This window comes from Chiloscyllium plagiosum, chromosome 10 (assembly GCF_004010195.1).
Source record: "Chiloscyllium plagiosum isolate BGI_BamShark_2017 chromosome 10, ASM401019v2, whole genome shotgun sequence".
NCBI classification, from domain to species: domain Eukaryota; kingdom Metazoa; phylum Chordata; class Chondrichthyes; order Orectolobiformes; family Hemiscylliidae; genus Chiloscyllium; species Chiloscyllium plagiosum.
In genome coordinates this window covers 57,774,476-57,794,984 of record NC_057719.1, presented here as the reverse complement: position 1 = coordinate 57,794,984, position 20,509 = coordinate 57,774,476, and the positions used below count along the sequence as shown (strand labels likewise).

At 36.3% G+C, this 20,509-nt stretch overlaps 2 protein-coding genes and 1 long non-coding RNA gene across 8 annotated transcripts in view; 2 read left to right on the top strand and 1 right to left on the bottom strand.

Moving 5' to 3' along the window:
• Nucleotides 1-1,761, top strand: part of slc25a21 (solute carrier family 25 member 21) — a 523,053-nt gene extending 521,292 nt beyond the window's left edge. For all 5 annotated transcript variants that reach the window (XM_043697850.1, XM_043697849.1, XM_043697853.1 and 2 more), the window contains one exon: nucleotides 34-1,761. In XM_043697850.1, coding sequence (XP_043553785.1) covers nucleotides 34-95 — 62 coding nt within the window. In that variant the 3' untranslated portion in view covers nucleotides 96-1,761. The remainder of the gene's footprint in view (nucleotides 1-33) is intronic.
• On the bottom strand, nucleotides 991-8,856 carry pax9 (paired box 9). 2 transcript variants are annotated; one of them, XM_043697847.1, is made up of 4 exons: nucleotides 8,713-8,856; nucleotides 6,906-7,538; nucleotides 4,945-5,093; nucleotides 991-1,075 (listed from the first exon to the last, which is right to left on the bottom strand). In XM_043697847.1, the coding sequence occupies exons 1-4, from the start codon at nucleotides 8,801-8,803 to the stop codon at nucleotides 1,001-1,003; spliced, it is 948 nt and encodes a 315-aa protein (XP_043553782.1). In that variant the 5' UTR covers nucleotides 8,804-8,856; the 3' UTR covers nucleotides 991-1,000. The 2 variants fall into 2 exon arrangements, with proteins under 2 accessions (XP_043553782.1, XP_043553781.1); XM_043697846.1 differs by lacking the exon at nucleotides 991-1,075 and adding an exon at nucleotides 1,761-2,627 and having other exon boundaries at nucleotides 8,713-8,849.
• Nucleotides 8,857-8,940: 84 nt separating this feature from the next.
• On the top strand, nucleotides 8,941-20,030 carry LOC122553683. The gene is made up of 3 exons (XR_006312790.1): nucleotides 8,941-9,087; nucleotides 18,694-18,775; nucleotides 19,647-20,030. It is a non-coding gene; the product is annotated as an uncharacterized LOC122553683 (long non-coding RNA).
• The last annotated feature ends 479 nt before the right edge of the window (nucleotides 20,031-20,509 follow it).

The window sequence follows — 20,509 nt, the reverse complement described above, 5'->3', positions numbered from 1 at the left end:
TTTTTTTTCTTTTTCATCCCTCTCTATCTTCAGGAGGTGCAGTTATGCTCTTGGTTTATGAATATTCATTTGCTTGGCTTCAGGAAAACTTCTGATTCAAACAGAACAAAATATTGCTGAAACATTTGTATTTTCTTATGAAACCTCATGTTACAGCCCTAAATAAATTTTAATAAACATGCATTTTTAGCGGACATTTATCAGAATCTGCATTCAAAGCAAACAAAATTATATCATTGTAAAGTATTTTATCATGTCAATAAATTAATCGAACATGATTAACTGAAAAGTACAATTTTTACATCTAAATAAAACAAATACTTTGTAATTCACAATTTTTAATTTAGATATGATATAAAAATAAAAGGCTTTATTACACATATATACAGGTAAAGCCTAATGATTTACACCCTTTAAATTTTTTTTTTACATCCATCTTGAACTTTATTCCGGAACAGGTTTTATAGAAGGTTTTGATGAGACTGAGAAAATAGCTGAACCTATTTCTTTACAGAAACTTGATAATTAGCATACTTTAAAAAAGTTAAAGTTTCAACATAAATTGATGACAGATTATTTATGCTTTATGAGGATTGCAGATTTTTTTTGCTGCACAATTAGCAGTTATGACCTAATTTACTGACTTTTCTAGATTAAGTGATAATTATAATTAAATACATTTTATAGGCATTCTTTTTACCACTACCATTGTCCTCACAAATAAAAATGATTATTTACATGGATGTAAACTTCACAGCAAGCTGATGTACATTCATTTCAAACAGAAACATTTTTGAAGTTATCAGGAAAATATGTTAACATTTTCACCTGAATTGTAGGGTCAATGCTGTAGCATCAGCTAGAGCAGAAGTTGCTTTTCACAGTGGTTATGCTACAAGTCCATGATTTGAGTCCATTTAAAGCTTTCACATGAAGCTTGAACTTTCTGATCAACTTCTTAAAGATTTTGTTCAGGTCTTCAAATAACTAACTTTATACCCTAGCTGTATTTGACCCTGTGAGCCTGCATAGGATCCTGTAGATTTACTTGGAGGGCTGGTTGACTTTGTATCCTCTGCTGAAGAAAGAAAATGTCCTTCATAAAACATGCGAACCTTCTACTGTAAGTACATAAAGTAATAAAATAGTCCAGTTTTTCAAGTGTCTGGGCATTTTGCCATCGATAATGTGTTTTCCAGAAACCCAACAGTTACAGTCAGGGAGAAAAGTCTTACACAATATTACAAAAATAAATCTTGCCATTTTATTTGTATTTACAAAGAAGAATGCCTCTATTCCATAATTAATTTTCCCACAATCAATTATTGCCTGACTAATTAATTAAATTACAATGCTTTGCCTCATTCTGTAGGTCCAATTACTTAAATGTTACTTCATTAACAGAAGGTAGTACTATCTACATAAAACATACATATTCATTTTTAGTTTTGCAGAGTGAACCACTTGGGTTCAAGTTTTCAATTGAATTGTAAGTCATGGTGCTAAGGTTCATGAGGATTTTCTTCAAAACCCTTGACAGTGTTTCCCTCCAAATATCTCATAAACAATGCAGCACTTTATTGAATTGTTCTCATAAAATAATCTGAATGAATAATAGATACATTGGATATTTTCCCAATAATCAGCATAATTTATGCAAAGTGTTTTAGATACGCTAGTGTTTTTAAAAACTGAGCTTGAATCAAGAAAATAAAATTGTAAATGACCTGGGGTACTTGTGACAAGTTTAACTAATCAGTCAATTGTATTTGTATCCATAACAGCATGACATTTTGAAAATCTGGTGCTCTGATATTTTACACTTAATCTATTATTACAATTTCCACACATTTTCAGTAATATTGCCACCTTCCCTTTACATGTCACTTGCCACCACATTTCCCTGCTAATGCACAAATTTGAGATTTTCAAGCCATACTTGGTTTATAACTAGAGGTGATGCCGTTCTGTGATCAAATGTTAAAATTGCGGTCTAAGAGAAGATCAGATGGAACACTGAGTTTTCTTACTCAAATGAAAACGCTGACTTTTCAAAATTCCAACCATCATCTCAGGCATATAGTGACTTAAGACGTTTCTCTTGTATTTTTCATCTCTAGCCTGGAACATAATTATGCATTCATCCTGGCATTCATATTCTTTAAATGCCAATTGTGTTATTACCTGTGTCCTACAAAAGTCTGGGTTCCAGTGATAAAGTGAGGGGTGGGGCTAGTATTTCATGGAGATTCAAAGTCCATTGAACAAAAAAAATTGAAGTTTTTGAATTTCCATAAAACATGCATGTCTGTACCAAAATACTTTATTTAATGTTATGCTGGCACTAAACTGCTTTGTATTGTAATTAATTACTACAATGCAGAGGCTACAATGGAGTGGCTACCTTCTCTGGTTGCTTGAACACTTTTGAATGGCAATGGTGTGGGAAGGTCACAACTGTGAGTTGGTAGTGTGCTGCCACTTGCATGTTGCCAGCCGTGGGTTGCCATGTAACTGGAGGCAGCTGCACTATATGTCATATAGGGAGATACTTGTGTAGGTGGAGGGTAAGGAGCCATACTTGGAACAGACACAAAGCTGCTAGCTGTAGGCAGACCATTAGGACCCTAGAAGATTTAAAAACAAAGTTAAATTATCTGTAATGAAGAGTAAAATAGCCAATTGTAATTATTTTCTTTTCTTTCATTATTGTTAGCAGTATGTAACAAAATCACAAGACTAATTTGTGAAATATTAAGTAAAGTATGTTTATAACTTAGACCATTTTGATGTAAAATTTTGCATGAATGACAAGTCTGCACTTAGTGCCTATTTATTTTATATATTACTGTATTTCTTCATGCAATGCAGAAATATCTACTGTCATCTGGAACTATTAGGTAACATTACCAATACAAAAATGGATGGAATATTTTAAGTGAAATCAATGTACAATTCACAATCTCGATTGGCTTATGAAAAATGGCATTTCAGGATGTTAAATATATGTGAATATTCAAAAATTAAGTGACTGCTAAAATGTGGGAATTGTAATAGGAAATAGATTAAATTATGTTAGTATTTAAAATGTTCGTCACGAGATCCCCGATTTAAAAGTCATAAATGTGTTGGATTCTGTGCTTATGTGTAATTAATGTTTGAGTCTTTTGGTGAATCATAACAGTTGACTCGTGTAATTATATCAATGAAAATAATGGCTAAATGAGGGTCAGTTTAAGACGAGGCGAACATCACAGTGATAACTGTTCTCACACAATGGTTCCTCATGCAGTGTCGTTGAACAAAAATGCGAAACCGAGCATAATTTTGCTGTCACTTATGTAAGAGTAAGTGTGTGATATATGCTGTTACATAAATACTATTGACAATAGTACAATAAAACCGCAGAATAATACAAGCCGCGTGATCACCTAAAAAGCGCATTTTTACCTTTCATAACCTGCCAGAATGCAGCGATGTGAAATATAGGTTTTCACCCCGACATATATTTGAAAAACGCCATGCGAAATACCTATAATGTCGTTCGTTTTAATAGCTGTGTCCATTGTAATTAGTTTCAATGTATAAATGTCAATGATCTTGCCTAACATTAGATATTGCTAAAACTACTGGACACAATCAAATGAGCTGATGAAAGTAGGGGAGCGAGCTTTTTGCCTCTTTTAATTTTAATTTTTTAAAAATGTTGAGGCGGTTCGCTGTTTTAATGGTTCTTTCCTCCATCATACATTTTGTTGCGTCTCGGTGGTGCCAGTGCCTTAGTTAGAATTATTTCTATCCACATATTTTTTAAATTGTCGGCATTTTCTTGTGGGAGAAAGTGAGGACTGCAGATGCTGGAGATTAGAGTCGAGAATGTGCTGCTGGAAAAGCACAGCCGGTCAGACAGCATCCGAGGAACTGGAGAATCGACGTTTCGGGCACAAACCCTTCATTCGGAATGAGGCTTGTGGGCCGGGATGAGAGTCATTGACCTTATTAAATTATTTAAATTATTTCAATAGAGCAAAATGAATGAGATTGCTCAATCAAGATTTGGGCTATAATGTTTTATTAATTAGTGAAAAGTCTTTGTGCCACATTTTTTGCGAAAACTTGTAATAAAAAACTAAAAGTCATGAATATATGTGCATACTTGAGCAATTAATGCTTCTTTGACATTTCACCACGTTTCTCCACCCCTCCTCGCCTACCCAGACGTTTTAAACAGTTGTGTATACATCTATACTTTATCAGTCGATTTTCGTTGTGTTTTGGACGATTAATTGGCAGACTTGCTAACATTTTCTGGAGAGATATTTTGAGAAAAGGTGGTAATGTTACTTGGAAAACAAATTGTACTTGTGGTTTAATCTTGGTATAATTTGCGCTTCTTCGTTCCCAAGCATTTTTAGTTTTATACTCATTCCACCGGACTAGATATTAATTGTAAATTAGTGTAAATTGTAAATTCATATTTAGAGAGTTCATTGCGGATTTACTTTGTTACGGTCGCTAGTATCATGGAAATACATGATTTTACGTATAGCAATCAAATTATCGATTATGTACAGTGGTAACTCGGATTCTCCCCGCCCCCTTGAAGGTGTGTATCACAAGTTTTCGTTCTCGTTCTGCGATTTGGCACTTCCATTTGTGCCAGGCTTAATTACTATTTCGATTTATCAGCGACGTATCTAATGCCATTTAAAACATCAACTAAATCTTGTTCTTATATTTCCCTCTTTCTGATTAAAAACGTTTACTACATATTACATGATTTTTACAAACTAATTAGAATGTTCCTATTATGTACAAGTCATTGGAATTTAAAGCACTAATTACACTGAGGATATAATTGCTCAAAAGTATTTATTTTTGTTGTTCTGAGTTCTGTAAACGCTGTAATCTGTCTAGTTGAGAGGAAAGGCAAGCAACAATTACCTGAGTGTACTTGACTTCCTGCTCCAATGGGGACTTGTCCAGTCCATTCACTGCAGCCTGGTTTGAGGACTGGAAGTGGCTCCTGTTTATACTGTTCCACTCCTCCACTTTAGTAGGATAGGAAGAACTGTCACTAATGGGAATAGCACCTAACAATAAAAATATTTATATGACATGACTTGAATCATAGCCTTGTAGCAGCCATCATATTTGTGTCTCTTTTCCGCCCTTATGATTCCGGCATTTTGTTTTAATTTGGTGCAGGCGGCCAGATGAAGTTTACTGGGGTACCATTCCGCTTATTTACTGCTAAACTTAGCGGATTTGGTTGAGTCCGGTCTGCACTTTTTAGCAGTCTGGATCATTATCCAATATAGTATAAGTTAATAAATCAGAGACGCAACAGTTAAATATCATACGTTTCCACAAATTGTTTCGCAATTAGAGTTTGAATATTATTTCAGATGCACGTTAGCTTCCCAACAGTGCATTTCGAAACGTTATTTTTGAAACATGCTTATAACCTGCGTTCTTGGAAGGTATATTGTACAAATATTTACATACTTTATTTGATCGTCAATTATTGTAAATAGGTAGTTTTCAAATCTATGGCTATACACGAGCGTTCAGTATTTCGATAAATATTGAGAATTGCTGGTATCGTTTACATAGATCTTGTATCAGGTCTCTGTTCATGGCTCTTGCCGTGATAGTAAGCCATTAAATTCTTTTACCGAAACCTCACTTGATTTCCCCAAAATCATAAATACAGGATTCATTTTAAATGCAATTTATGTTCATGTATTTGGTTGTAGCCTAGAGCTATATATTATGTAGGAAATGCAATTGGAGCTTTAATTATATATTTCCTCTTAGTCCCAGAACAAGATGTGTTATTGTGATGGTTTCAAAAAGGAAAAGTGATGTTGGCAGTTAAAGCCGATAATAATTTTTCCAGGTAGCACTATCGTAAATGTAAGCAGTTGTCATCTCTTTACATTGTAGGGTTAAAACGACACGACTGCTCAATCTGTTTTAAATAAGCCCCTGGGCGATTCCCGGATACCCATGTCATTGTTTGATGCAACTTTCCAACAAGTGATTTGTTACATGTTTCATGGAAATGTGGAAATGATACTGTGATTTAGGAGGTGCAACAGAGAGGGGACTCCAATGAACTGATCCGAAAAAATGCTTGTGTGTGTCACAGAAACAGCAAAATAATCCAAAATAATATTTTAAAATTGATTTATTAACTAACTGCGCAATCAATCTGGAACAGCGTGCCTGGAGAAACTCTATTGCAGAGATCTTCGCGAAAAACGTAAACTAAATCGGTGACCAACTACCATAAACGTAAGGTATAAGTAGGAGACCATTATAATCAGCCGATGCATGAGAGAGGAAATAATTATGTCGTTTGACAACAGGAGTGGACATTTCCTTGTGGGAAGCGGCCTGGCTTTGCTTTGTTAACTAGATTGTGAAAAGTGAATGCGTTAGAAATTAACGTGTGTTTAATGACTGTAAATGGGTAGAGTGGAGCTTTCAAATCTTTGTCTCATCTTACGAAAACATTTAAATGCATCTGGGTAAAATGCGCACTTCTGAAACTGCTGAAATTAAATGTGAAGCCTTGGGTTTGATAGCTGTCACTTTAACAGCTACTGAGTTGAAATTAATGAACTGTTACAATGAACAAGGTGACTTGAAATTTACAAATTCGTGCTGAGACTCAAATTATTTGGGAGGAAAAGGTGGCTGAGTGGGGTTAATACAGAAAACGTACGGTTGTCTAAAATATGAACCAGTGAAAGCTAGATTTTCACTAAACAAGAGTAAATTTCAGTATTATTCATGGGGATTTTAACGATAAGGTACCAACAAACACATTTATGTTGTAATTCTTTTATCTTGGCCCTTGGCACTGGACGACTGGTAACTGGATTGCTGCCGCTTACCTTGCTGCTCGATGATTGCCCTAATCCCCAGGATGTCAGAGACAGAGTGTGATGAAGGCCAGGTCCTGTGAATTCCCACGTGTCCTGGGATTGCGGGCACACCGGGCGACGTTGGCATTTTAGCTCCGGCTGTTGTGATGGGACTCGAATACGAATAAATTGCATTGTACTGGAGAGCCGGCTGCGGAGATGGATGCGCTGGAGTTTTACTCGATTCGTAATTGTTCTGCTGCGACAAGTTTCCGATCTTGTTGCGTAGGATTCTGCTGATGGAGCTCACCGAAGGGACGTTGTATTTATCGCAGACTCCATCAGCCAAGAGTCTGTCTCGGATCTCCCACGCAAAAATCCCTGGGTCCCTCTGTTTGTACGCTCGGATGTGTTTGACCACTGTGGGGGTCGTCACCCTGGGTTTGCTGCCTCCGATCGCACCGGGCAATATGGAACCGGTCTCGTTGTACCGAGCCAGAATTTTACTGACACAACCGTGTGAAACTCTAAGCTGTCTACTGATATCGCAGGGTCGAATCCCCAGTTGGGCCAGTTCGACTATCCGCAGTCTAATGGCATTAGGCAGTGGTCTGCCATTGACAAATACACCTCCTAACTGGTTTACTTCTCCAAATGCTGGTTCTGGTATGGAATAGAACAAAAAGACGCATTCAGAAAAAGAGTCAACTACAGAAACACGTTAACCCGACAGCGGATGTATTTGTGTTCTGTTAACCAACTTTTGACAAGCTGTACTTTATTACGTTTATGGAGCGTATCGCTAGGGTAGGCCTGCACTGTGTAACGCTTGTATTCAACTGAAAGTCGTACATTAGCTCCGATCACAGCTCCTGACATTTCCGAGTGGAAGTCAACCACGAATAGACACAATAGTTGAAATTGAGATTGCCATCTGCACTCTATCGCTTTTGCATGACCCTTTCTGGGAATTTTTTTCAATCGTTAGGAGTTTTTATTCGAAAGAGCTCTAAAATTGCAAAAGATTTGTTTTTGATTTAATTTTATGCACGCTTGTTTGATAGGTCTTCACTTTTATTTTCTGTCGTTTATTTACAAAGAAATATTTACATGACCATGAGATTGTTTTTCGAAATGTCATTCTGTTCTGATATCCTAAGCCTTGAGTTTTCATTTCTCCAATATTTAGATGTAAATAAAACAAAAATGCCTTGAATCCAAAGCTTGGATATAATTGACACACCAGCTTTTATTTCCCCTCAGGATGCATTTATCTGTCATATTTAGAGGAGGAATGGTAACTCTCCGGGAATATTTAACGACGATGTTTGAAAGTTACGCTCCGCTCTCCTTTCGGTTTGCAGTGTTCGCTAATTGGTTCGTTTGGCTAATATTGTACCTCTTTTTCAGCGAAAAAAGCACATCTGCATAATTCCATCAAACTCATCGACTCTCCAGTAGATGGCTATGAGGTGTAAATTATCCAAAAATAACATTTCCACAAAACTCAGTGGAACTTCTCTAAATACAAGGCAAACATCCCAACACGTAGTCATCTAACTAGGCGTGACTAACTCGATCTTAAAGCATACTTTTAAAATTAATACGAATGGTGGAAACATAAGTTAGTGCTTGGTAATGCTAGCTTTATTGATCGATTATGCATCTGTTGACAGCAATGTAAAATGCAGAGTCTACTTACCCATGATAATTATGACTCAAGTGATCCTCAAAACTTCCTGCTGAATATGTCAGCGTTTCAAATAGAATTCAAATCCCCTGAAGTACAGAATGCTTTGGGATCCACTTATAAGTGCTACTTAATAACTGATCTCACCTTCGAAGTTACAGAAGAACATGTATAGAGTAAAAATGCTCCCCTTTTCCTCGGGAGAGGTGGTTCGGTTCTGCATTTCAAAGCACAGCATGGGAAATGGATTTTACACGCTCTGTCTGTCAATCACCATGGACACACCCTCGGCAATAACGGAAGAGGCGGGAGGATGAAAATCCCGTTGACTCATTGGTGGATGACCGTGACCTGGCAATACTACCTGGAAGTTGCTCATAACAAATTATTTTCGGGTTGTCCAACGACTTGAGGCTTTCAGAGGACTGTTAATATGAAGGAGATATTACTTAAATATTTCAATTAATTGCAAATTGTACCAAACTAATATTGCTATTTAAAACGGAATAGTTCATTCAACCGGTAAGTTCCCATTATAAGTTCTATTTCCCTCGCAAAGCAACATTATAAATCTATAGATTACCTTTATTTTTTTTGAAAAAGTGCATCTTAAAATAAACCATCATGTAAATGTGTGTTGTTCCAAAGTAAGTTTCACCCCACTTTTTTTTTACTTACTGATGAATGTCATGTCTCATTAAAAAGTCGATCAACAAAGGGATACATCATTTTTCATGGCAAATTAATAATTAGAATGATTGTTTTTATATTTTTCCATTGCAAACAGAGTAATAAATATTTGTCAGTAAATAATTACATGCACCTTCCCATCTTAATTTGCAGTTAGCCGCTGGGAGTTAATATTTAATGACATTGGTAAAAATAAAGATAACATGCATTAATAATTCATTATTGATTGGTTAGTAAAAACATGTTTCTTGCATTAATTGATTAGAATGTATTGTTTCATGATACAGTTTGAATCAAAATATGACTTAATCTAAAACTGATAAATGGCTTAGCACCAAGCTGTCTATGAAAACGCAATGTCCATCATTTCAAGCTCAGCCAAAAGATTTACTTATGCAGCAACCTTTGTGAGATGCTGACTGGCGTGAAATACTTTCTTGCGTGAAAATACTAATTAATGCCTTTGTTTAATTACCAAATGGGACATCGATCCTGAATTGATGCTGTGTTATTACTGCGAACTATTTTTTCTTAAAAGAGAAGAAATTTACGACTTTAATTTTCTGAGAGTGTCTATTTACCTTCGTGGTATTAATTCACCCAACTGTTTATATTTCGCGGATTTTGAAGTGGATTCTGTGTTCTTGAAGGTGAAGCATACCTATAAAGTACTAAACGTTTATTTTAAAGTAAAAGTAAAATACTTCACTTTAATTTTGTATAAACATTTTTGTTAGATCTCAATGTTCATTTGATAATGTTATGTTTAAGATGCCAAGTAGGTCTGCTGTCAATGAAGGTCTATGACTTAAACATAACTTACCTAAAGATCACTAACGAGCGCGCTGTACTGTTTAATGGCTTTGAGGTAATGGCGTTTTAAACTTTTTTTTATTTTAATTATCGCTGTACAAAAATATAATTAAAAGTTTTCTTACGGTAATTATAATTCAACCGAATAATCTCTGATCATAAAAACAAATAATTCTGAAAATACTCAATAAGACCGACAGCACTTGCTGAATAAAAAGATGTAGTGTGAAGGTTTCAAGAAAATTATCTTTTGTCAGACCTATTTACTTCAGATTTTCAGTTTCCGCCGTATTTTACTTTTGTATTCTTTGCAAAGTATCCCAGTAAGTTCTCAGGTGACATTTCTTTGCTCCTGTTTGGTTTTGATGGGTGTTGGGCATGTTGTAATTCGATAAGACGACCTATCTTCGTTTCTTGCTATCGGTTTACGTTTCTTTTCTTAATTTGTTGATTTACTGTAATTGTTTTTGAACATGTTCCTATCTTTGTCTCGTTGTCTATGTGGGTCTGCATCCTGTTTTCCTTCGGAACTAATTGTAGGACCCCTCTGTTCCCCTCGCCTTCTTTCTGTGGGCCGCGTGTGAGGCTGGAATTTAGGACAGTGGGCAGAATCCTTGTCGACAGGGCTGCTCTCTAGTGAAAAAGCATAAATGTTTACCCGGGCTGAACGTGCTTAACTTGTTTCCATAGAGGTGCTGAGTGTGGTCTTAAATGACAAAGGTCAGAAGCACACTGGCCCGTTAAAGGGCAGGGGAACACAAGCGGGATGAATCCTCAATTGTTTCTGCAAGCAAGCATTAAATCATTTTGAATTTGGCCAGTTCATTTAAGAAGAGTACGTTTTAAAGGCCAAAAGGGGTTTTTTGATACATTTAGAAGTAGGAAGTTACTTTCCAATTTTGAAATTCACATTCGAGTATCCAATCATACAGATTGCTGGACTAAATGCCCTAGGGTGCATTCATTCTAACATTTTTAGTTCTTCCCCATTATCTAATCTTAATAGTTCGCACCAGGTTTCTTTTTTAAATGTAGTTTTGGGAGATTTCCTAATATTTGCGTTCTTTAACTTATACTCTTATGTCAATTTTAAATTTCCCTTTGCAATAGGGTACTTTCCAGTTTCTTTCAGAATGAGCAATGTCCTTCATCTGTAATCCAATGAGCAATCCAATAAATGGAAAAAGTAGTTACATTACTGAACGTCAAATACCTACAGTGAAATTTCTGGAAATTCTAGAAATAAACATTTAGAGCAAATTTCATCGAGGCGCAGCGTCTCAGACTATGCAGCCCTTGAACGTTTTTGAGTATATTCTCGGAAGAATAAAAAGGTGATTATGAAAAGGACAGGGGTTTTCGAATAGGTTACTTGACATGTAACCTGGGTGTAAAGTGAACGAGCAACTTCCGAACCAAAACTGCCGCAGCCAGATAAGTTAAAAAAAAATTCATTGGGCTGGAAATAATACAAAATCTAAAATTCTTTGTCGATGGCAAAATTTCAAAGGGTAATTGACATTAATAAATTGGGAAAATGTTTGCAAGTTGTAATTAACCGCGGAAATCGTCACACAATACGCTAGCCTTCAAGGAATATGTGTGAAAGAAGAGTGATAAAACGGAGCGAAATTTGACTTCTCGCTGTCTCCCTCTGCTGAAATCCATTGTTTCTGCTTTTCATGTGCAACCGTGTCGCTAGATTTTTAAAGTACACTATTCAACTAGTGTGAAGTGAATTAAAGTGGATTCAAGTCACCGTTTAGCTCCAATCATATTTCTAAAGTACGTTCTATAATAGATGAGTTATACAATGTTTAATTGACCTACATATGTGGAGCTTTCTAAAATTAAATTCATTTTTGTCTGAATAAAATGCTATCACGGTTAATTAAATTTACAGCTTCGTAAAAAGTTAATTCTATTGAGAATGCGTCATACCATATTTGAACAAATGAACAAACAACTTCACAATACAATAAACTGGGAACGTGGGTTAAAATTATTAGTCGACAACGCAGTCCCTCGCGCATGTTCCAGTATTTAAATAGATCGAGCCTCATTTGTATTTCAACTTAATTTATCGGCTTTTGCACGATTGCCCTTGATGTCCTTACCCAATAAAAATCTTTCCCTCTCAGAATTGAAGATGTAATATTTCGGGGAATGAATTCCACACTACCCCTCATGTGTAAATAAATGTTTCCTGACTTCATGCTGGAAAGGCCCAGCACTTTGTTTTATTTAAATCTACTCCATGGGCTCTCCTTATCATTTGAACACTTCGACTGGATGGCCCTCAACCGTCTAAAATGAAAGGAAGATATTTTATAGAGCCTGTTTTCATATCGTAATTCTCTAAGTCCTGGTATAATTCTAGCGAACATGCAATTTACTCTTCCCAAAATTAATATATATTTCCTGAGGTTAATTGTCCAAAACGGAATGCAATGCTCGAGATAGAGTCTGATCCATCAGATATTATTTAGGGTCTGACCTATCAGATAACACTTATTTCAAAAATAGATTACACCGCCCAAGTAGCTTGAACGGGAAATTGATCCTATCAAATGAAAATTGCTGCAGCTGTGCTTTCAGTCCAATGGATTTCGCTCCTAATAATACAAATGTTATTTCAGAACATATGCACGGTGTGTTTTTCAAATTAGGGTTTTAACAATCTCAACTTTAATTAGGTCTTACAAATTATCTGTCACCTCGAAACTAGGTGCAGTTTCATTGAGGTTTGAGGTCGCATACATCGTGTTAAATAATGCTGCTGTAATCGATAAGCAAAATGTTATGATGCACGAAACTAAAGACATCGGACATAGTTCACCAAATTGTCTGTTTGGTTATAAACTGAATTAAAGAATCATAATGCAAAACATAATGTTTCTTCATGTGATCTGTATGCACATCCAAATCAAATAGTATACAGACGGTAATGAATTAACCCCTCGTAATATTTTCTCTATTCCCGTTTTGATCGTTTGCAGGAGCAAAAGCATTTGAAGCTTGATAGTCGGCAAATTATGGGAAGAACAACTGAAATCACTTTCCTGATGAACACCTTTCTAAAACCGTGCTGCAGAACCTATGCCTGTCTCGTAAAGTAACACGCTTAAAAGTGAAGCATCAGGATTTTGTGTGAATTTACAAAAAAAAATTTCGAGCGCGCGGCCTTTTGAATATCATGGTTATTTCAGAAAATCTCCTCCCAGCTCATGGGCGAAACTGCAAATCCAGGCTGTTTTGAGTATTTGAAGAACCGACTGTCTGCGAGTTTAAAATTCAAAGGATATAATAGATTATGCTGATATCCAAAACAACATTGTGGCTGTTGCAAGCATTCGACAAAAGATAAATTCATAAAGCACGCATCAATAAAACATTAGACTTCTTCATGATATTCTTAGGGACCTGATCCCAGGACGTATACCAGGATATTCTGGGAAGATTAAGACTAAATTGCAAGTTCTCTAGCAGAAATATTTGTATCATCTATAAATATAGGTGAAGTACCAGAGGAATGGAGGGTGGCTAATGGTATCCATTGTTTAAGAAAGGCTGTAAGGAGAAGTCTGGAAACTACAGACCAGTGAGTCCGACTAGTCAGTCAGTGGGTAAGTTATTGGAGGTGATTCTGAAATATAGAATTTACACGTATTTGGAGAGGTGAGGACTAATTAGGGATAGTCAACCTGGTTTTGTGCGAGGAAAATCGTGTCTCTCAGATTTGATAGTTTTTTTAATGAAGTAACCAAAAACATTGATGAGAGCAGAGAGTTGGACTTTAGTGAAGCCTTTTGACAAGAGTCTGCATGGTAGACTAACTGGTAGAGTTAGATCACAGGGGATTCAGGATGAGCTTGCCAATTGGATACAGAATTGGCTTGACGGTAGGAGACAGAAGGTTCAGGGTCCTTTTTCTGACCAAAGGCCGGTGACTAGTGGCATTTCACAAGGATCAGTACTGGAAATTTGATTGTTATTTATATAAATGATTTGGATGAGGACAGTTAAAAATCACACAACACTAGGTTTATATGGTCGCGTCAGCTTTTGGAGCTCAGCCACTTCGTCAGGTAGCTGTGGAGCAGGACTATAAGACACAGAATTTGTAGCAAAGGATTACATTGTCTTGCAACTGAAATGATATATTGAACAAACCAAGATTGTTGTTAGATCTTTCATCTTATAGAATGAGTTGCAGGTTTCGGTTCATTAATATGTAAATCCCAGAATTCTTTTAAGTCACATTCTCAAGATAACTTAAGGTTTTATTTTATAAAAGTGACATCTCAGCTCAGACAATGCACTGAAGATGTAAGGTTAGAGTCTGTCTGTATCCCAATCTTGAGTCAGACTGGTACTATTTCCAATGTGGAATTTATAAAATATTACATGGGTTGACTGCCTGCAGGTCATGTGCTTTTTGAGCAAAATAGAATGTATCTGTGAATATAATTCTGCAAATTCAAATTAATCCAATAGACTTATATGCGTGTGTGCATACATGAGAGAGTATAAGTGTCTGCATGTGAGTGTGTGCATGTGAGTTTGCGTGAGAGTGTGTGTGTGTGCATGCTTGGTAAAGTGTGTATGTGAGTGTGATGGAGCCTGTGAGAGGGTGTGTGTATGGTTGTGAGTGTGGGTTGGGTGTATGTGTGTCTGAGAGTGAATGTGTGTCTGAGAGATGGTCTGTGTAGTGTGTATGTAAGAGTGTGTGTTTATGTGTGCTTGTGCGTGTGTATGTGAGTGAGAGAGAGAGTGTAGTGTAGTGGGGTCACCTGTAGTGTGACATGAACCCAAGGTCAGTTGAAGCCATCCTCATGGGTACTGAACTTGGCTATCAGCCTCTGCTCGGTCACTCTGCATTGTTATGTATCCTGAAGTCCACCTTGGAGAATGGTCACCCGAAGATCTGATGCCGAACCTTCCTGACCGCTGAAGTGTTCCCTGACTGGGAGGGATCTTTTACAATGGGTTGCAGGTTTCAGTTCATTAATATGTAAATCCCAGAACTTCTTTTAAGTCACATTCTCAAGATAATGTAAGGTTTTATTTTAAAAAGTGACATCTTAGCTCAAATAATGCATTAAAGGTGTAAGGGAAGAGTCTGTCTGTATCCCAATCTTGAGTCAGACTAGTTCTATTTCCAAAATAAGAATGTAGAGCATATTACATGGATTGACTGCCTGCAGATTGTGTGCTTTTTGAGCAAAATAGAATGTATCTGCAAATGCAAATTTACCCCATGGACTTATATGTATGTATGTGTATGAGAAAGAGAGAGTGTGCGTGTGCATGTGAGTGTGAGTGTGAATGAAAGAGTGTGTGTTTGCATGTGAGTATGATTGGTAAAGTGTGTGTGTGAATGTGATGGAGTATAAGCCTGTGAGAGGGTAAAGACTTAACAGCAATCTAAGTTTGTTCAATATATCATTTCAGTTGTATAACACTGTAATCTTTTGCTATAAATTCTGTGTCTTATGGTCCTGCTCCACAACTACCTGAGGAAGGAGCAGCACTCTGAAAGCTAGTGCTTCCAAATAAAGCTGTTGGACTATAACCTGGTGTTGTATGATTTGTAACTTTACCCACCCCAGTCCAACATCGGCACCTCCACATATTGGATAAGTATGGTTAATTAATTTGCCGATGATGGAAAAGAGATCTTGATCAATTGAGTCAATGGGCTGAAGAGTGGCAAATGGAGTTTAATTTGCATAAATGTGAGGTATTGCATTTTGGTAATACAAACAACCCGATAGGGCATATACAATTAATGATAGGGCCTTGGTTAGTGTTGTGAACAGAGAGACCCTAGGGGTTCAGGTACATAGTTCTTTGAAAGTTGCGTCACAAGTAGTCAGGATGCTTAAGAACCCATTTAGTACACTTACCTTCATTGTTCAGCCCTTTGAGTATAGGAGTTGGAACTTCATTGTGAGATTGTACTGGACCCTAGTGAGACCTCTTCTGGAGTCCTCTGTGCAATTCCGGTCACCCTGTTATAGAAAGGATATCTTTAAAATGGAGAGGGTTCAGGAAATATTTATCAGGATGTTACCGGGAATGGACGGTTTGTGTTACAAGAATAGGCCGGGACATTTTTCACTGGAGTCCAGGCAAATGAGGGGAGTAACCTTGTTGAACTTTATAAAATGATGAAGGATATCGATAAGGTAAATGACTATGGTCTTTTCCATGTAGCGAGGGAGCTCAAAAGTAGGGAACATATTTTTAAGGTGAAAGGAGAAAGATTTTAAAAAGTGCATAGAGGTATCGTAAAGGTTTGGAGGGATATTGACCAAGGCTAGGCAGGTGGACTAGTTCAGTTTTGGAACGTGATCGGAGTGGACTGGTTGCACTGAAGGGTCTGTTTCCATGCTCTATGACTCGATAAAGTTAGAGTTATTCTAAATATACGAACTAAGTAATGAAATATGGTCAAGATTCGAACGTCTGCCTTATATTTCTCCCATCAGTACTGCACAACCGCAGTGTCTATGCGTATAAAATATAATAGCTAGCGTCGTACCTGATTGGTCATAAGAGTGGAAAATGTCCACAGTCCGTTACACAAGTTTCAAGTTCAACATCACTGTTAATGAACAGGCCAGGGGACCTATCTGACAACACTTTCTGAAGCAAGCCACTTTTTGCCTTGTTAATGAGCGCTGAGAAAGTTTTATCGCCGATATTTTAAATCTGGCAAAATAACAAAGTAGCGTATATTCTTGTAACATATTCATACTCAGTCGTGTGTATGTTGCATGTTTGGCAATTCCCTTTTTCACAGGTAATTTAATGGCCAACAGCAAAAGTTTAGAGTCTCACATTCCTCCCATTAAAGTGTAATTCATGGAATAGGAAATAAAAATGTCACCAAGTTTAACATTGAAGTTCTCGTCATGTTTAATCATTGGAAGAGTGTAAAAAGCACCAACGATGAAAAACTGGTCTTTTTTTGATTTTGGAAGAATGTGCAATCTCATGTGCAATAGATCACACTGAGTTTATTCGTTTAATGTGTAGTATTGTCATCTTGGATGCTCTATCTCTTTCCTTCTAGCCAATGAATATTAATTTTCAGAATGTGCCTTCTGTTTCCTGAAGATTTCAACCTTTTATTTTAAAAAAGTAAGGCTGTTTTTACAACGGCAGGAAATACATGACTTAAACAAGTTCCGTGAAATTTGTGAATAAGATCGTTGTTCATGTATAATGCATTTAGCTTTACATGGGTATAACTGAATCTCCCTACAGAGTCCTTCCAAAAATAACAAATATATTTGCAATATTGAAAACTGTTTCATAGTATAAAAGAAAAAGATCGTGCATAGAACGAATATATCTAGACTGTTTAACATATGTACATAATTTTGGCTGAATATTAATGATATAGAACAATGTGTAAACAGGAATTATGTAAATACACGTGGAGATTATATTCTAGAAAAAGGATTCATGAAAATATAAAACAAGAACAAAAGCATATTAATTCCAATACTGTATACAAATACCGGAATGTTTATGCAGCTGAAAGTTTGCGGAATGATAGTTCATAAGGAATAAATTACATTTCGTGATACTGAAACGAAAGACAAGTCGTAATTTAGAACAAATGTTTTTTTTTGTTACATTCTTGAAAGGGACACCAAAACGAAAACGTTCTACCAAGCGTTCGAAATAGCTGTCATCCACTTGTATATTTTGGACGGTTAAACTTATATAGGAACAACTTGGTGCTGAGAATTAATGGGGTTACAAAGTTAGGATATGCAAGATGAAGCAACGTGTTATTGTAAGCAATCGCACAATTGTCCTTCCTAATAGAGAACTCAGAGCCAATTCGTTGTAAGCATGTGTTCAATTGTGGAGATAATCCTTTCGAGCTCCTGAATCAAGATGACACCCTACAAAATAGCTCAAGGTCACTAAATAAATAACCAGGCAACACCCAAACCGATTTATTGAAAATTATTCGTATATTACATCACAGTCTGTTTCTGGAAAACACTTCTCAACAGAGATTATCCCACCTCAACTAAGTGCGCTGTATAAATAATTTCCCGAATAAACTGTAATTTCGTAAAATATTCGGAGGTACAAGGTAGAGTTTGGTGAATGATACACCGATACCAAAGGACTACATTTAATACACCACCTCTGGATATTTGCATTGCTATTTTTTCGAGTCTGATTATTCATGTCTTTATCTGGATGCATGAAACTAACTATGGGGTAAATTATAGGTGTGGCGGACTTGGCGAGAACGAGCAGCCTTTTCAGAACATATAAATATTCTGCTGTTCTGCAAACCAAGCACCACACCTGCCATTGCATAACAACATATAGTCTTAAAATTATATTGTATAAACAGTGAATGTTTTATAATACTTGCGAATATAAACTGTATTTTAAATCATTTCCAAAATTAATATTCATTACAATTATTTTCCTGATTGTTGCTAAAACACAATTTTGGCAAACTGCTGCTAACATTAATGCGTGTCATTTTCGGGTTTTTGGTCTGCTGCATCTTTATTGAATATAAACTGTACCATTCTTTAATTGAAAATCGTCTCTACCGTCAATTTTCTTCTAAAACCACAGAGTTGGCTTGTTTCCAACCCGAAGTTTCAGTTGAAAGAAACCCTGTTGGGATCTGGCGCCACCTCCTGATTACAGCTGGCAGGTAAGGGGAAAAGAACCAACGAGTTCAGGTTATCAGTGAACGTCGTAATAAGTTTTGACGTCCTTTGACTAAAATGATCTCGCAATCTAGTCAATGATATACAACATTCAGTATGGTACTTGTCAATTTATAACATCACAAAATGACAGCAGTGTTGCTAATTGTTCCAAAGATAGAAATTGTATGAATATTGCTCCAGTACAAGGAATAATTTGCACCCATGATTGAAACTCACTCTTGAAAATATTTAATGTTGCAATACATAATACAAAAAAGATAACTGTAAAACCGTGAATTTCATCTCATAATCGGCTGTCATTGATAATTACACTTTGTGGGCGAGAGCTCGACTCGTTTATTGACTCAATATAAATTTGTTCAAATATTCTCTTCGATAATAATGAGAACGTCGAAGTTACATTTAATAAGAACTGTCAACTGGCATGTTCTACAGTCATGAGTATGTGAATTTATAATGTGGAGGCCACATGATGAGGCTACGGTTCTATTTTGAAACCCTTAGAAATAAATTGCATTCATTGCAGCCTAATAAAGTTTCTCCAGCTCCCACTGTATATGACTTTGCTCAATAGTTTGATCAACGGGCATTGTTTTAAAAATAACTTCTTAAAGTAATGTCAGATTAACAACATTTAAAATACGTGGGCAAATTCTTTCAATTTACCTTTACATGTTAACAAGATTAACTGTTAATGAGATACAATCCATTCGAAATGTATCAGGTTAAACACGATGACGATGGTTACTTTGTGGAACTTGGTCTCAGCAGTTACTTATTACAGTCTAAGTATGGATTTGAACAGAATCCGAGTTGCTAACGGTAATTGGTACTATTTTTGAATTTATTCAGAACCTAACACAAATGCGAACAAATCATTGGAAGATGGCAATACAATTTTCTGCAGGATGTATTTGAAGTTCATGCAAAGACGATTCTGATATTGATTTTTGACTCAAAGATATTGACTTTTGAAGAAGTTTGAACTACAGGTCCACGTTTAAATGTGAAGTTTCTCTGTGACTATCTCTCACTTGGATGCATTGGTGCAACCGACTTCTGTTTAGAAAATGCGTTAAATGATACACGCCCATTTAAACGTGTTAACATGACATTTTTTTTTTAAAATACTGAAAAATGTATGCAAGGAGTTCTGTCCAGATTGTACTTATTTTAGAACTCCACGTATTGATAAAAAATGAAAGAATATTTTTAAAAGCTGATGAATTCGTGATGTTGTGCCTGGTGTTTTTGATTTGAAATCGGCAGTAAAACCAACGTAGACATCTATCGCTCACTGCAAAGCATTTCAAACACATTTTAAGTCCTTCCATATGTTCGTTTCGTCGAACGTAAATATTTCTTTTAAAAATCCACGTCTTGACAGTATTATGTTAATTGTAAATCGTCGTGTACGTTCCTGTTGTTTGGAAATTATTCAATGTTTATTTTTTAAGAGTATTTTAGGTAAATTATTTGTTTAGATTGCGACTGATTATAATTGAACACGATTTTCTGCCTGGATTTTGTTTCAATATATTGCAAAAACAGTCTGCCAAACGTTTCGATGTATGGCTCATTATATCATGCAGCCGTTCTCCGTTTTGCACTATAAAAAGAGCATCCAGAGCAACTACACCTGAACAATACTGGAAGTGCCGTCGCTGGCTGTTTTTGCTGCTCTGGAAATAGCTGAAAGTGCATCTCTACTCAAA

What these genes read in the sequence shown, in the direction of transcription:
- pax9 (XM_043697846.1), bottom strand. Translation starts at nt 8,803, where the DNA reads ATGCTGTGCTTTGAAATGCAGAACCGAACCACCTCTCCCGAGGAAAAG. An exon ending in GTTCTTCTGTAACTTCGAAG is followed by an intron (nt 7,539 to 8,712) that starts GTGAGATCAGTT and finishes ATTCCATACCAG; the next exon opens with AACCAGCATTTGGAGAAGTA. An exon ending in AGGAAGTCAAGTACACTCAG is followed by an intron (nt 2,628 to 4,944) that starts GTAATTGTTGCT and finishes TAAATCTTCTAG; the next exon opens with GGTCCTAATGGTCTGCCTAC.